The 17,819-nt window shown below is 36.4% G+C and overlaps 1 protein-coding gene across 9 annotated transcripts in view; it reads right to left on the reverse strand.

Moving 5' to 3' along the window:
- Positions 1-17,819, reverse strand: part of GPCPD1 (glycerophosphocholine phosphodiesterase 1) — an 89,872-nt gene that overhangs the window by 7,791 nt on the left and 64,262 nt on the right. For 6 of the 9 annotated variants that reach the window (XM_004383047.3, XM_023737537.1, XM_023737538.1 and 3 more), the window contains 8 exons: positions 15,025-15,117; positions 14,041-14,118; positions 12,742-12,781; positions 10,181-10,242; positions 6,631-6,696; positions 5,071-5,207; positions 4,265-4,400; positions 3,541-3,701 (listed from right to left, as the gene is read on the reverse strand). In XM_004383047.3, the coding sequence (XP_004383104.1) occupies positions 3,541-3,701; positions 4,265-4,400; positions 5,071-5,207; positions 6,631-6,696; positions 10,181-10,242; positions 12,742-12,781; positions 14,041-14,118; positions 15,025-15,117 (773 nt within the window). Of the gene's footprint in view, positions 1-3,540; positions 4,178-4,264; positions 4,401-5,070; positions 5,208-6,630; positions 6,697-10,180; positions 10,243-12,741; positions 12,782-14,040; positions 14,119-15,024; positions 15,118-17,819 lie in introns of those variants that run through there. The other 3 variants (XM_023737541.1, XM_023737540.1, XM_023737542.1) reach the window with 3 other exon arrangements.

Genomic DNA, 17,819 nt, shown 5'->3' on the forward strand with positions numbered 1-17,819 from the left:
AAAAAGAAAAAAAAAAAAAAAAAAGAAATCCTTAATGCCTTCCGAGAAACACTACTTTCATCATATGGGAACACAATGTTCTATCCACAGAAAAAAGAGCACTCTGAGAAAAAAGACAGTCCCTGGAAATTAAAAAAGCAACACGAGATATGAAAAACTCAATAAAATGAACGGAAGGTAAGTTAAGGAAATCTTTCAAAGTGGAGCAAAAAGACAAAGGTAGAAAACAGGAAAAGAGATGATAAGTCTAGTCCAAGAGGTGCAATATGTAAACAAGGGGAATTCCATTAAAAAAAAACAAAAAACAAAACCCAGAAATGTGGAGGAGACAAATGAAATAATTCAAAAACTTTCCCTTAAATTCAAGGGCATGTATCAACAGACTAAAAGGGCTACCCAGCGCCAAGCACAATGGGTAAAACAAGACTCAGAACAAGCTCCATCTCTATGGGATCAGAACACTGGTGACAGAGAGAAGACTCTCGCAAGTGTTTCCACAGAGGAAACAAAGATATCACATGAGAAGGAAAATGAACCAAAATAGCTTCAGGCTTCTTAACAGCAACTTTGGAATTGTAAAGGTGAAGGAGAAATGCTTTTAACATTCTAAAGAAAAATGGTATCTAACACAGCAGTCTATGGTCAGTCAAGACATTTTCAAACACGCAAGATATCAAAAACATTTACTTTCCATGCTCCCCTTCCTCAGCCCTTCTCAAGAAGATGCTGGAAGATGTGTTCCATAAAAATGGTAGTAAAATGAGAGAAAAAAAGATATGGGGTACATGGAACAGGAGAGCTGACATAGGAATGCAGCCGAAAGCAGCCATCTCTCAGGAATGAAAAAGCTGTGTTAAGGGCTCTCCCTCCAAGGCCACTATGATTCTACTAGCTTTATAACCAGAGTCTTACTTAAACATGGTTTCTCTTAACCATATGCTAATGAAGTTTCCACTCTACCCAACAAGATTTTTATGCTTTGGCTTACTCCTGAGAATTGATCGTAGGCTACAATGAGTTTAAAAAAATCCATTGCCATCGAGTCAATCCCAACTCAGAGCGACCCTATAGGACAGAGCAGAAATGCTAAGAACTGGGAAATACAGACCAGTCCCTTCTATGTGATCATTTTCCTGCTGTATGTCCAATGTCTGACCCACAGGCAGATGGATGCCTGATCATGCTAAGCCAGAGACCTACTGGGTCACAAAATCAGTTCAGAAGGTTAAGGCTACCATAAAGGTATGTACACACACACCCCTTACACACACACACACACAATCCACAGGGTATTATTTTTTGTTTCAGGTATACACTTGTAGACATATCTGTGTGTACTGGGTTGCAGTGTAAAATGTATTTCCAACTGGATTGGGAACAAAAAAATTTGAAAGTCACTGTCCTGGAGAAACTTTACATATGTATTCCGGGAGACGTGGCCAACAATGTTCATAGCAGCACTGTTTTAATAGTAAAAACCTGGCAACAACCCAAATGCCCTTAAAATAGCAGAAAAAATAATAGACATACAATGTTATACAGCCATGAAAATTAGTAAATTACAGCTACATGTAATAGTATGGCTTAATCTCAGGAACATACTGACCAGTAAAAAAAAAAAAAAAAAAGTACAAATAAAGTTTAAAAGAATGTAAAACTAAATGGCATCTTGTTTAGGGATAGATATAGCCACAACTTTAAATAATAAAAACCAGAAAGAACAATAATTTAATAAGCAGTTATGTTTGAGGGAGGAGATAAGAGGATGGGATTAGAGAAGTGCACACAGAGGACTTCAAATCTAATGATAGTGTTCTTTACTTTAAAAATGGGTGTCCATTGTGTTGTTACTGTATTTGTTTTAACCATTTAAACACAAACAAGTGAGTTTTTATACAAAGAGGAAACATTATTCAATGTACTCCATGAGCCAGTATGATCGCCATACCAAAATTACAAAAAAATCATGTGAAAGATAAAATAAAGGCTTATCTTACTCATTATCATAAATGCAAAAATCTCAAACAAAATATTTGCACATTAACCTTTGTTAAAACCAGTACTTCCTTCAAATTTTAGTTTCCATTTTCATTTAATTAGTTGGACATGTCTATTAAGAAGAGCTATGAATCAGGCTGTTTAATGCAAATTTCACCGGATAGGTACAAAAGGAAGACAGGAAGGCAGGCAGCAAGGCAGGCATTATCTAGGCTGTAATCTGAATACCAGACTAATTCAGACAAAAATAGAGAAAAAGTAAGTTTTATTTTGTAAAAAAAGTTATGACTCTATAGAAGGAACAGTAACACGAACTAAATCCAAGGAAAGTATTTTGTCAAGCAGGCCTGGTAAGGATTTTATTCTAATCAGTACATTTTTAATGATGGCGCTCAAGTATTAGCAAACCCTTTAATCCTGTAGTAAACAGTATCTCTTGTAACCCCAAAACTCCTTTACACAAAGCAATCCTTTTGTCCTGCAGATCAGCAGCTTTCAAATTTACATTATAAATCATATGAGGAGCTTATTTAAGAAAAAAACTACTTAATTCAACAAGTATTTGAGCTCCTTCTGGATAACATACATTGTTCTACACTCCAGAGATGCAGCAGAGAACAGGCCGAAATCCTTGCCCTCATGTAGCTTATGCTCTCGTCTGCGTGTGTGGTGTGTGTTTGGGAAAAGGGGCGAGGGAAAAAAACAAAGGAGAAAAAATACAATATGCATACACAGTATGTCAGATGGTGCTAAATGCCACGGAGAAAAAATAAGGGAAGTGCACACTGTAAGTAGAGGTTGTTATTTGAAATGGGGTATGCAGAAAAGGCTACACTGAGAAGGGGACATTGCAGCCTTTACTGAAGTCTTTCTCTAAAGAAAAGAGAAACAGCAAGGAGGTCAGTGTGGGGGTACCTGGGGGAAGGCCACTGGAGGACAGGTCAGAGAGAGAGAGAGAGTTGGGAGGTGGTGTGTGTGCAAGAGGGTGGGAGTGGAAAACAGGGATCAGCTCATACAAGGCCTTGAAAGAACTCCAAGTGACACAGAAAACCATGAGAGAGTTTTGAGCAGTAACATGACCTGACTTTGGCCTGAAAAAATGGAAAGATGGAACTGTCATTTAAACTGAAATCAGGAAGACTACAGGAACAGATGTTAGTAGCTGGACTAAAAGTTTGGAAGTCAGAGGGAAGGTTTGATTAAAGACACATATATATGGAAATTCTGCCCCAGATTTGGGTGAGATCACCAAGAAAGTCAGTAGACAGAGAAATAGTCTGGGGACAGAGAACTACCCCTACACCCCCCCAAGATGACTTAGTACATCTGGGTTAGGGGCTAGTCATCTGAATTTTTACTAACCTTCCCAAGTGATTCGGGTACTCTCCAAAGTTTGAAAAACCCCACTGACAAACAAATGTCAACATAAACCTCAGGGTGAACTACAGAATTTTAATTTAACTAAGTTTATTTATAATTTTATAAGATGAAAACTACTTGGTCCCTATCATTCCATGGAAATTTTTCATGAAAAACAAATACCTATCATAAATTAGACCATTAACTCCAAATTCCTTCAATTTCCTTCTGTTTTCGGGATCATTGGTGTCGTCACCCCAGCAGAATATGACTAGTCCCTTAGCTTTTGCCTCTTGAATATAGGACGGGTTTCTGAGCAGGTCTTCAGTATGTGCATTTATCCCCTAAAACAAGAAAAATTACTTATGCATGAAAAAGGAACTTATGAACAGCAAATGCTAAATGGTCATACTCTAGATCAGTGTTCTCCAAATTGGAGTGGGCAGGAAAAGAAAATGTTAGAATTTTTTACTATTTATCTCATCATTTAAAAATTCTTTTTTAGTGTATATTTCATATATATACACACACATATGTAACATGTATTCTTATTAGTAATATTAGTAATATATGTATTTAATATATATAAGCAATTTATAAACATACAAGTATTAGAAGTGTGTGCTCAAAAAAATTTTACTGATGGAATGCTCTATCAACAAGTTTATAGTCTAACCATTTTAGATGATTCATAAAATCCACTCACAAAACTTACCTTAAGTCTAAAAGAAATTTTTCACTTTTTTCTGTTCATTTAACTGCTTTTCATTCTGAGACCTCGTATCTTCGTTTTTCAGTACAGCTACCTGCTTGTTACACACTTTAGCAATAAGACGTATAAAGTAATATGAAACCTTATTTATTACTGCTCTAAAACATAAAAAAGAAAAATCTAAACATAATTTACCAGTAGATTTTCAAACTGTGCAAAGCTCATTGCAATGGGCGTTGTCCGAGATCTGAGGTCCATGAGTTCAGGGTAAATATCAGACTTTCCTTGAGTCAAAAATAATATGGGATATTTGTTCTGTTTTTGCCGAACCCTAAAAAAGTCAATTTAAAAAAAAAAAAAGCTTTCACTGGGGGGATAAATGCAATATATTCTGTTTTGAAATTTTAGAAAATAATGAAAAATATAAAGAAAACAACCAACTAAACAAAAAAACATAATCCTATTACCATATTTTTAAACAAAGAACATGGACATTCCACATTTGTTTGCCAACTGTGCCCTCCCCCCATGAGGTATTATGCCAATTTTTTTAACATTACTGTAAAAAAAATTAGCATAGCATACTTACGAAAATACCTCCGGGTGGGGGGAGGGCACGATTGGCAAACAAATGTAGAAAGTGCACGTTATTTGTGTAAAAATACGGTACTCAAATATAACCACCATTAACATGCTCTTCATTCAAAACCAAAACAAACCTTTAAAATTATTTGATACAAAAGCTAAGACAGTCTCAGAAGTGGGCAAGAAGAAAGCCCTTGAGGGCTTACAATCGGTAAGGAGATTTTACATCCCTGTAAAACAAAACACAGGGTATCATGTTCTAGGACCTAGTGGGTACAGAGTTCACAGACGTGGAGAGCTTTCCAGCAAGCAGTGATAAAAAGATATGAAAAAAATATACAACCAGACTGAAAAGGCAAATCAAGTCCTGGCTATATTGTAAGGGTATAGAAGAAAAAACTGTACATATTACTCACATTGTACAAATATCTGCATCAAATGAAGAAAACACTATTCTCCTCTTCCCAGAATTTTCTAAAACAGTTTTTAAAATTATATCCAAAAATAGGTTCATGTCAAAATATGCTGATAAGTTGCCATCCCACACTCCGTCCTATGTAAAAGAAATAAATAGAAAAATGAAAACCATTACACACTCTAAAATCACAGTGCTAGAAAAAAATCTTGACTACATCTAGTCCAACCTTTTATTTTACACACAGGAAACCAAAGACCTGAAGAGATTAACTGACCTACCCAACACCACACAGCCAGTCAGTGATAGCGCAGCAATCGCAATTGAGACAGAGAGACTCTCCTATACAAAGCAATTAACTATACCACTAAGAGACTTTACTAAGAAGGTTCCCAAAACAGAAGCTGAAACTCTGGAAATTTGTAGTCCACTGTGACTTTAAGGTATTTTGATATAATTTTCATAAACTACAGGACAAAAGGACTCTACTTCATCTCACTAACTCATTATAGCAAAACCCTACTAATTATGAGGGGCTCTGGTGGCGCAATGGTTAAGCGCTCACTACTAACTGAAAGGTTGGCGATTCAAACCCATCCAGTGGACTACTAGCTAAAAATCTTATTTTTTTGGTCTCAGGCATACAAAATACACTCAACAAATATTTGAAATAATTCAATAAATACAGCTAAGATATCAATTAAGAGCCCTGTTGATATCCAAATATTAAAGATTTTAAAGATTAGCCATTAAAATAACTCTAGAAGCTTAGAAAACTAAAAAAATCACCTCTGACAAAAACCTTCGCTGAACACTTACTACATTAATCTGGACCAGCTTTTCACAAACATATGCTGACCAAAACAAATTCCAGTATATGGCTCCAATTACCCAATCATGACACCTGAATTAACTACATCGAACTGCCCACCCACCTATTCATTTACACTTACCACCATCTGACATATTCCATAGTTATTTAATTGCTGTTTTCTTCCACTCATCCACCCAAACACTAGAATGTACGTTCCAGGAAGGCAGGGCCTTATTTGGTTTTGTTCACTACTTGTCCCAAGCACCAAGGAAAGTGCCTACTCGTAGCAGCTTTTCAATAAATATTTTTTGAGCAAATGAATAAGGCTGGGATTGACTTTTTTTTACATACATCAACAGAAATTTCTTTTCCTGGGTTACTATTACTAGCTGCTGCCCCCAACAGAAACTGCTTAGGCAATTACTTAAAAAGATAGGGTTTGATTAGATATAAATCATACTTTGTAAATATGTCCAGAAACCATCCATGATACTAATGGGCATATAAGACACTTGTAAACTAAAATTTCTGCAATAATACACTAATCAGTAATTTTAAGAAAGTACTCACATATTAGTTATATGCTTTATAAAAAGGTCTAAAAAACACTGTGGTGGATGCAGGAAGCCACAATGCTGTTTTAGTTTCACTTACTTCATTAACAACAGAAAGAAATAAGAAAAAAAAATTAAAAAAACAAACAATGGGGCAAGGGGGAAAGAATGTATTACCTAGAGAATAACTTACCCTTTGCTGGCAGATCCATTTTATTTCTATGTTAAACCCTACATCTTCTGGCAAAGACTCTAAAACCTAGATTTTATTTATTGGTGGTGAGTTTTGTTTTGTTTTTGGTGAGATGAGTTGTGGATTAAGAAAAAAAGGAAAACAGAATTACTACAAAAGGCAATCAATAAGAAAACATATCCTTAGACAAGATAAAATGTTTTGTGTCTCAAGCATAAACCACTATTCTTTCTCATAATCAAACTGACTTGGCTGATGATTATTACGTTAAATAAGAAAGTCAAAAGGAATTAAATAGTAAAAGCAGGCAACGTCTGTGATAACTGATCACCAGCATCACAGAGACAGATCCGCTAACCTAAAATCCTTTTCACATTAATATTGAACATCCAAAGTGAACTGTAATAAGACAGGTAATCTCATGAATTCAAGAGACATTTCTCATGTTTTCTGAATTGCATTCAAGTACATTACTCTATTAAGATACGGTTATATAACGCTTAACAAATACCATGCTGGTAATCTCCAACTGAAAGATTATGCTGTGGCTCATAAGTAAGACTATATCTATATAACGAATAATAGGCGATCAATTTATCTAAATTAAATTATTCAGACAGTTTGCAATCAAGACTATTTTGGCAGTCATAACTAGAAAATCAGATTGAAAATACGAAACTTAGTTACAAATCTACTAAGAGCTGACTTGTTTAATCTTAAACACAAAGGCCAGGCAAATACAAAAACATGTTCAGGCCAAAATGAATTTAGTACAGATTATGTTTTTACTTCAATTTATTTTAAAATTTTAAAAATCATTTAACATGTATAATACGTATGGTACTAAAATTTATACTAAATTATAAAAAAAAATCAGAGCATACTAATAGAATAATATAGTGGTAGGTTGGTAGTTCAAACCCACCCAGAGACTCCATGGAAGAAAAGACCTGGTGATGGGCTCCCGTAAAGATTACAGCCTAGAAAACCCTATGGGGCAGTTCTACTTTGTCCTGTTGTTGCTGTGTGTCATCGAATTAATTCCGACTCATAGCGACCCCATGTGATACAGCAGAACTGCCCCATACGATTTCCTAGGCTGTCATCTTTACAGAAACAGATCACATCTTTCTTGCAGAGCAGCTGATGGGTTTGAACCGCTGACCTTTCGGTTAGCAGCCAAGCGCTTAACCATTGTGCCACTAGAGCTCCTTACTCTGTCCTACAAGGCTGCTAGGAGTCGTAAATCGACTGAATGGCATACAACGACAAAGCCGGGAGTCTGGTGATTTGGGATCTAGTCCTGCATCTTATACTAACCAGCTGACTGAAAAGTAGTTTCTTGAAAACAGTTTATACTCAATTTCGTATAGGGCTTTTGACTTCCTGCTTTTGACATCCTTCCCCTATGTCTTTAGCCTAATTTATTTACTGTGGTGCCATAGATCGCTTTTGTGTGGCCTTTCTAACAGTCTTTTAACTTCCACCAAGAGATCAGGAGGGACTGCGCAGATATGCTAATTGTAGCCCACCAGAGGGACTGGCCAGTTTTGCCACCCTTCTGGGCTTGAAATGAGCCACCTGAGGCGGGAAGAAGAGGAACCCTCCACCACCAAAGAAGAACAGCCAGGAGCCAATACGTCCTTTGGACCCAGGATTCCTGCGGTGAGAAGTTCCTGGACCCAGGAGAGAGAGAGAAAGCTCAAGAATGAGCAGCAAAGACCGAGCAGCAGAGACATGGGCTTCCCACCCATGGAGAGAGAAAGCTGAGTGCCTCTGGGTAGAGACTGAGGGCTAGCGAGAAGCGTGCCTGCAAGCACAGCTGGGAAGAGGCTGTCCTGATGAAAGAACTGTACCCTTGAATGTTCCTGAGCCTGAACTGTAACCTGTTACTTCCCTAATAAACCCCATAATCCTGAGTATGGTGAGTTCCGTGTGGTCACTGCAATGGATTATCGAACCCAGCAGAGAAGCAGAGAGTGTTGTGGGAAGGATAGTTGGTATCAGAATTGGTAAAGATGGTGGAGAGAAGAGGGTATGTCTGACTGCTGCCTCACAGGAAGCAGCCTTGGTCTACTGATCTTGAGTCTCCCTCCCCCTTGTGAAGTTAGAGGAGGCCAGACACCGCCCCCACGCCGTTCTTACATGTGGCTATAATGTAACACAAAGTAAGAAAAATAAACACGTGTATCAGTGTTAATATTGTTAAATGCTGAATTTGGAAAAGGACTGTCCTTTATACTGAAATTGTATTTAGCCTACTTTTTTTGGTGTTCAAATTTCTCTGTGATTAGATGATGATGAAGGTAAAGTGAGTGAACAAGTCAAAGTGGTTGTGTGTTTAACTGATTTGGCTAAATAAAAGTTGTGAAACCTTTTACAAACACAATTTAAAAAACAAGTTTCTGTTCTATGAAATCAAATTCTGGGAATCTTGAGATTTCTAAGAACAAAATTATTTTCAGATTTTGAACTGGAAGGAATGATCTTAGTCAGGCCTCATATATACCTGGATAATTATATAAATCATATTTTAAATCCACTAGGGCAGTGATCCATTTTAGGGGCTCTCTTACAGCATAGCATCATTTCTGCAGAGTGAATAATTAATCCTTAATTTACCTTTAAAAACTTCAGCTTTTAAAGATTTCGATTGTTTTATGAACTTCTCAGATATTACATATCTAAGTATTTTAACAAAATACCTTCATTATAGATTGTTTACTGCCACTTCTTTCCTTTCTAAATACACACACACAAACATAAACTTTAGGAATCAGATAATATACTAGACAAAACCCATTAAGTTAATAACCCCTATTCCCAAAACATACATTTCCATATCATGCTAAACTGGAATTACCTATTTCTGCCTACGAAATCTACTGAACCTGACATTACCAGGAAGACACTGATGGCGACTAGTAATTAGGAAATGGAGCTAGCAGGAACAAAAGCAAACCCAGCACAGTCTAGGAAAGTGTCTGCGTCCATGCAGGTTTTCCTGATACTGTCAAAGGGATCTCTGTATGAACCACGTCTAGTTGTTATAACTTTATGCTGGTTTTTGCTTACACTTTTTGAAAGTAAATTCTTGAAATTTGTGTCTCGATTCTGACTAACCAGGGTACTTATTTTCTTTGATTGCCTTTTTGACTGTCTTGTTTCTCTCCAAAAGCTAAGGAATAGTTTTGAACATTGTTAAAAATGCCTGACCCACCATCACATCTCCATCCTATCCCCTTTCCTGTGCCCTCTTCCTTCCAGTCTATACAGAGAAATACGTGAAATTACTATTCTTGCCAAATTAACCTGTTGAGATGGTAACTTTTATTCATTTGAGCTGATGAAGTTACTCTTTTAAAAAAAAGTAGCACATATATCATACAAGAATGTATCTTCTCTAAAAAGCACCAACAATGATAAATTTATATTCATGTTTTCTTTGACACAGTCATTTCAGTGCCCACCTAAGAGACCAGAAATAAATCATTTAGACATAACAGAAGTAATGGGATAGGCTTGTCTTAATTTTTGGCAAGAAACTTACCATCCTAAGAGAAGGAAATGGCTGATTTTCAGAAAAGGAATTTTCTTCCTCAATCACAGATTCTAAAATTTTAAATAATAAAAACTCAGTAAATAAATAATAGCATTATATCACTAACATCTTTCCTAAATTCTTATGGCAAAAAAAAAAAAAGCTAAAAGTAATTATGAAATCCTCTCATGTATGGAACTCTTGAAGTCTCCTGTGTTTATTATTTTTAACCATTCAAAACCCATTTTCTATACAGGCATCTTTTATGAAACTACAACATTTGACATAAACACCATAATTTGTGGCCCCAACAGTGATTATTTTCTCATAAAAATTTCTAATAATACTCTTTTAAAAGGAGTCACGGTGATTGTTATATCTCAGTGGTAACTGAGAGCTGAGTCATACTGCTAAGATTTCTATTTGAAATATTAAAATCAGCTCAGAAATTAAGAAATTAAGAGACTCTAGCTACTACTGTGCTTGTGTTACCATTGCCATTAAATTCAAGATATGGAAGGCATTATGCTGAGTGAATTTAGTCAGTCACAAAAGGAGAAACATTGTATAAGACCATTGCTATAAGAAATGAAGAAAAGGTTTAAACACAGAAGAAAACATTCTTTGATGGTTAAGTGGATGAGGAGGGAGTGTGAGGGGTATTCACTAACTAGATAGTAGACAAGAATTATGTTAGGTGAAGCGAAGGACAACACACACTACAGGGGAAGTCAGCACAACTGGACTAAACCAAAAGCTAAGAAGTTTCCTGAATACAGTCAAACACTTTGAGCGGCAGAGTAGCAGGGGTAGGGGTCTGAGTACCATGTTTTCAGGGGACATCTAGGTCAACTGGCTTAACAAAGCTGATTGAGAAAATGTTCTGCATCCTACTTTGGTGAGTGGCGTCTGGGGTCTTAAAAGCTAGTGAGCTGCCATCTAAGATGGATCATTGGTCCCAACCTACCTGGAGCAAAGGAGAATGAAGAATACCAAAGACGCAAGGAAAACATTAGCCCAAGAAACAGAAAGGGCCACATAAACCAGACACTGCATCAGCCTCAGACCAGAAGAACTAGATGGTGCCCGGTTACCACCAATGACCGCCCTAACAGGGAACACAACAGAGAGTCCCTGATGGAGCAGGAGAAAAGTGGAGTACAGAACTCAAATTCTAGTGAAAAGACCAGACTTAATGGTTTGACTGAGACACGGCCCCCAGACTCTCTGTTAGCCCAAAACTAAAACCATTCCCGAGACCAACTCTTCCGATAAAGAACAGACTGGACTATAGGACATTAAATGATACTTGTGAAGTGTGTGCTTCTTAGCTCAAGTAGATACATGAGACTAAATGGGTAGCTACTGTCTGGAGGCAAGATGAGAAGGCAGAGAGGGTCAGCAGCTGGTTGAATGGACATGGGAAATCCAGGGTGGAAAGGAGGAGTGAGCTGTCACAGTATAGGGAGAGCAACTAGGGTCACATAACAATGTCTGTATAAACTTTTGTATGAGAGACTAACTTGAATTATAAACTTTCACTTAAAGCACAATAAAAAAAAAAAAATTCAAGATAGATTATATTTTTAAGAAGAATTTCTCTCCAAAAGAATAAAATTTTCCAGCTGAATAAACTAAAGGTAAAATGTATTTAAACACTGATGATTATTATTACTAGTCACAAAATATCTATAACCCTATAAAGTCACTTGTTAAACTATGTCACGTTTATGCACTTGGGGATACATCTTCCAAGTGTTTAGCGCTTCACACGTCTTCATAAAGGCATTCAAACTGTACAGTTATCAAAAGTGCACACAAATATCTGTTGAATACCTACTATACGCAGAGCATTGCAAGAATCTCTGAGAACATAAAAAATATTTTCCCTATCCTTGAGAAGCTGATATTTTAGTTGAAGAGACATGACATACACCAAAAAAAAAAAAGTATACGGTAAGCCTCAAATAAATGGTACTGACTGTTAAGTTCTATAGGAGTACAGAGTAAAGTAAAATCACAAAAGGATGTGGTAGGCAGGCTGGGCAAGCTTTGAGGAAAGTGAGGCACAGAGTGGTTAAGTAAAAGTAACCTTTCCCAGGTCACAGCTGGTAAATGATAGAGCTGGATTGAAACTCCAGGTAGTCTGTCTCTGGAATAAGATTCTATATTTGATATACTTTCCATGTTATAATGGTTATAGACGTCTGGAAAGACTAAATGGTACAAAATTATAAAGAATTTTGATCATCAAGGTAAGAAAATCATAAAAATAAACAATCATGAATGACTACTATACAAATGACAATATTCTACGTGCGTTCATGTATATATTACGAGTGTGGTTACCTGGCTTCTATGTGTCTATTTTTGCATAAGCAAAGAACTAAAGCCCACAAATTTTACTAGGTTGGTGATGAAAGATACTCATTTGGAAATGAATATATGTAAGGTTTTCATGTCTATAAAATTACGTTTGGCTATCCCGATACCAAACTCACTAAATAGATAAGGAAATACCACATTAACGTTAACTATAAAATGAAAAGTGTTTCCATACTGGTACATACCTTTCCGATCTTTAGATTTTAGTGCAGTCACATGAGCAAGCTAGAAAATATACAAAGAAAAAAAAAAGCCATAATTTATGAAGATATGGTTAATAAAACTGTAACTTGAAAAGCTAGCAAGTTAGAAAAGACTACAAAACATCAAAGTATCAGTTTAATAAGTACTGCCATGGAGGCTGGATGAATCCACAAAACTATTGCCCTGAGATAATCTTTAAACTTTAAACCAAAAATATTCTCTGAAGTCTTCTTAAAACCAAACAATAGTTTAGCTTAACTACCAAAGAATGTCTGCCTTGAGCACTGTGCTCTTTTAAGAACTACCTATATGGGATCAAAACTGACAACAGCAATTTGAAAGACTAGATAGAGAACTTAGGAGGCAGTTTGAGTTTATGTTAATGGAGGAGGAACAACTCAGAAAAGGAGGGTGAGAACACTTGTACAACTTAAGGAATGTAATCAATACCACTGAATTATATGTGTAGAACCGTACTTTTATACAAATAATGTGCACCTTCTACATTTGTTTGCTGGCCACACCCTCCCCCCATGAGGCACCCTCACAAATACTGCCATGCCAGTCCTCTTCCACATGTTGCTGTAAAAAGAAATTAACATAGCACCCTTACAAAAATACCTGGGGGAGGGGGAGGGGGAGGGTGCAGCTGGCAAACACAGAAGGTGAGTGCTATTTGTGTAAAATATAGTATGTTCTACTGTGTATATTCTCAACCACAAAAATAAATTATTAAAAAAAACCACTAACTACTGTGTATATATTTTATATGCATATACATACACATAGATCATAATGAAATACCCAAGTAGGGATGCAGTATCTAAAAATTCATGAACTAGGAGGCTGTTTATACTTAATCTACCATTTATTTAGGTATCTAATGCGGCTGGAAAGAGGGACCATGCAAAATTACATGGTATAACACAATATACAAATACCTTAGAAATTAATAAAAACCAACTATCACATAAAAGGCCAACATTATTGCAAAATAGTGAGCTGTATAGAGAAGGGCTAAAGCAGACCAGAGGCCAACCTAAGACGATGAGAAGGACTAACTCCTATGACCTACAAATACTTATGGCCTAACCCCTTCACGAATGCAAAAACCAAGGGGGTCTAGGAAAACTGTTAGAGGAGGCAGATGGATCAGCACAAACCTATTCTCCCTAATGGAACAAAAGACCAAAGCACACACTCTAGGGATGTGCCCTATAAAGGCAAGTATAAATAGTTTAAAGATGAAGGATAATTCACATTTCATGCTACTATTTTACCTTTAACAACTGGAGTTGGTCAAATGTTAATTCCTTTACTGGAATTTCAAATAATTCAACTGGATCAGTGTCAAATTTCTGAAAAGAAAAATAAAGAGAAAAACAGATCCCCAAATTATTTTAGATGTCAGGCCTAACATCTCAATGTACTGAATGATGAGAACAACTGTTACGTGGCCGTAGTGAGCCCATGCAGGAAGCCCTTCTTACCTAACACCAGCACCCAGCTCTTACATTCTGGTTTTTATTTTTAATGTAGGTGGAGAGGGCCTGGCAGAAAAAAACAGCTGGGAGGAAGCTGTGGCACTGAAGACACAACAAAGCTAGAAGTCAGAGCCTGTCATGCTGTACACTTTTTATTTCACACACTCGTGTAAAAAAACTAGTCTCTGCCTTCTCAAATTCATATTATACCAACTACCAAAATAATTGTCTTCAAGTTTAGTTCCGAACATTATCCTTCTCTGTCTTCCACATCTCCCTAGCTCCTAAGTCTAAATCCCTTACCTTTCATTGAGTCCCCCCCACCCACTATGTGGATCCAAACCACCTTTCCAGTTTTATTTTTTCCTGTAGCTCTTCCTGCTTTAGTCAAATCATACTGGCCTATTAATCTGAGGAAAGGGCTGAAGCAGAAATAGATTGGCAACTAAAAAATAAACTAATACTATGATATCCTCCCCTCCTGCCTCAATGTAGTGACAGTGGCTGACTGATACAGAAACTATCTGGAACGTCACTTTGTTAGATAATATAGAGAAGCAAATTCAGGAAAACAGAGACCCTACTCTAGGAAATAAATATTCCCATCTCCTCAACTCTTTTGATGTCATAGGAGCTTGAGAGAAGAAAGGATCGGCAGTAATTCACCAACTGAATTACTTATATAGAGACAGATTCTAACAATTAAAATACAACAAAGTTCCTAGTTTTTAATCTTCATACCTAATAATAAGAGTTTAAAATGAAGGAATTTCAACGTACTTTTTTCATAGTCAAACAACAGGTGAGATCATGATAGACCACAGGCACAAAATCCTTTGAAAGATGTACATCAAATTCTACAAAGGCTGCACCCTGAAGGAAATAAAGGAAGTTAAGTATGAAAAAAACATTACTTGGTCCACAATACATCTAAAACTACAAGGAAATAAGAAATTTATTACTCACTACAAATTTACTACTTACTATAACATAAAACTTCTCATGAAATATTTAATGCTAGACTTCAAGCTTTCTCTAAAAAGCAATTTCTTCTCTTAAAACAATTATAACTGTTTTACCTTTTTTCCCCCACTATCAGAGCAATTATTTTTTCTTGGCCAAATAAGGGGCACTGATCCACCTGAAACACCTAGGGCATCTCAGTGGCAATGATGCAGCCTTCACAGGTGTCACAACTGCTACAGCTGTTAGAAGAACTGGAGCCTAACAGGAGCCGGGGGCACAGGGCTACCTCACCTTGTCACCCCTGCACCCCCCAGTCAGGCAGCTGACTCTCAAAGATGAGATGGGGAAAAGAAGAAGATGCAGAGCCTCTTAGTTATGCTCTCTACGCACTGGAGCAACACACTCTGTAGCCTTTCTTAGCAAAACCTCAGTATCAGATTAAAGAGGAAATGGCAACCGTTGGTGAAGAGACAGAGAAAACAGAAACGGGCAATATGAATGCCCAATTTCCTGATGTAAGCCTGAACAGAAGAAAAGCACATGAATTACGTTAAAGGTATATTTTTAAGAGTCTGATCCAGAAAAGAGAAGTAATCCAAATAAAAGACGAGAACAGAAACTGACATACAAATTTGTGCATTTCCCAAAAGAAAACCAGCTGAAAATCAAGTAAATGTCTGGGAATTCTGCGATGTTATGGAGTGAGACCCATAAAAGTGCTGTACAAGAATGGATGCATTTCCACACCTTACTCTGGCTTCTATGACCTGGTCATGGAAGGTTTCTCAACTTGTGAGTATACATAAGTAACAGGCTAAAACCAAAGGAGCTCAAGGGTCTAGTTATAAAGCCTATTTCCTTGATGACTTTCTAAGCAGGAAACTTAGCTCCTTATATTATTTTAAACAAGACTGTATCACCAACCATTCCTGTCAAAAAGAAAAAACTCTACAGCCCCTAAATAATTATAACTCCTAAACATTTTGAGTGACAGCTTTCTAGTTAAAATATTTAGTTTACATAATCATCCTTTTAGAAGATAATTTTACTAAAAGATAAATCTTAATTCCAATATTCACGTGTAAGCTTTAAGAAATAAGCCAGTAACAGAATAAAACCTCTTCAAATGTTTTTAACATTTAAAAAAAGCCAGTAATAATTGATATCCTATAAAGTGGTCCATATGAGTTATGAAGGATTTCATCAGGATGTGGAGGAAGAAGACTTTAATGAAATCTTCTCTCAAAAAGCATGGAGACTCTGAAAATCTGATTAACAGGGACATCACATGCTTATAGCTAATAAAATTATTTTTAGGTTAGTTACAATGAAATAAAACTGCTTCCAAATTATGAACTACAGCCCAGCATACTAGTAGATTAATATCATCCTTTCAATACAAAAAATCAAATGATCCACTATTAATATTTTAAAACATTAAAATAAACAATTACTATAATCAATCTAAGATGTCATGAATTATAAAACGCACCAGTTTTCTATAACGCCAAGAGAGTGAAAATGTTGTCAATTAAATTGTGCTGCAATGCTAAGAAAGTTGTAAAACCCACTTCAATTTCAGAGATGTGAAACTATGAAAAAAGTACATCTTTTGGATGGATGGATGATGTTTGCTCATAAAACTGATAAACACCTGACTAATCAAGTTTACTTGATGAACCATTTTTTAAAAGGCAAACTTTAACGCATGTGGAAGATGCAGCGGAAAAAGGAAATAAAAGAATGAGATCTTCCTCCATTTTTTTCCTAATTTAACTTTTTTTTTTTTTTTTTACCAGGCTTTCCAGTTAGGCACAGAGGAACGGGGGGGTGGGGGTGGAGGTGGGGGAATGAAAGTTCTTGATTAAAAATGCCCAGTTGCAGTTGCTGAAAAAACTTAAAAACTAAACATAGATTCCTTCCCGATTAGGTAAAAGAAAGGAGTTAAGAAATTTAACATAATTAAGTTGATATGCAGGGTGGGAACCAATATACTTATTTAAAGTGTTACAGAAAATTATCAAATATTTCTATAAGCATTATTTCCAAAGTGAACATCTGATTAAGCACATTACTCCATTAATGAAAACCAGTGCTTAATGGGAAACTTTTTTCTTCCCCGATCACTCAAAATTCGTTATCTCAAAAGTAGGATGCTTAGGATTCTATTGCTCTCATTGCAATCTTAACCAAGAAGAGATACTTTATCTTTACTTAGAAACATGTTCAGCAGCAGCAGCATAAATTTTCCCATTTTTTAGATCATGATCTCAGGGAACATCTAGCTTAACTAGCATAATGTAGTTTATAAAGAAAATGCTCTACATTCTACTTTGGTGAGTAGTATCTGAGGTCTTAAAAGCTTGTCAGCAGCCATCTAAGATACTCCACTGGTTTCACTCTGTAGGGAGCAAGGGAGAATTAAGAAAAGTAAAGACACAAGGGAAAGATTAGTCCAAAGAACTAGTGGACCACAACTACCACAGCCTCTACCAGACTGAGTCCAGCACAACTAGATGGTGCCCAGCTATCACAAGCAATTGCTCTGACAGGGATCACTACAGAGGGTCTTGGACAGAGCCAGAGGAAAATGTAAAACAAAATACTAA

The sequence above is a fragment of the Trichechus manatus genome, unplaced genomic scaffold (assembly GCF_000243295.1).
Source record: "Trichechus manatus latirostris isolate Lorelei unplaced genomic scaffold, TriManLat1.0 scaffold00104, whole genome shotgun sequence".
Lineage (NCBI taxonomy): Eukaryota > Metazoa > Chordata > Mammalia > Sirenia > Trichechidae > Trichechus > Trichechus manatus.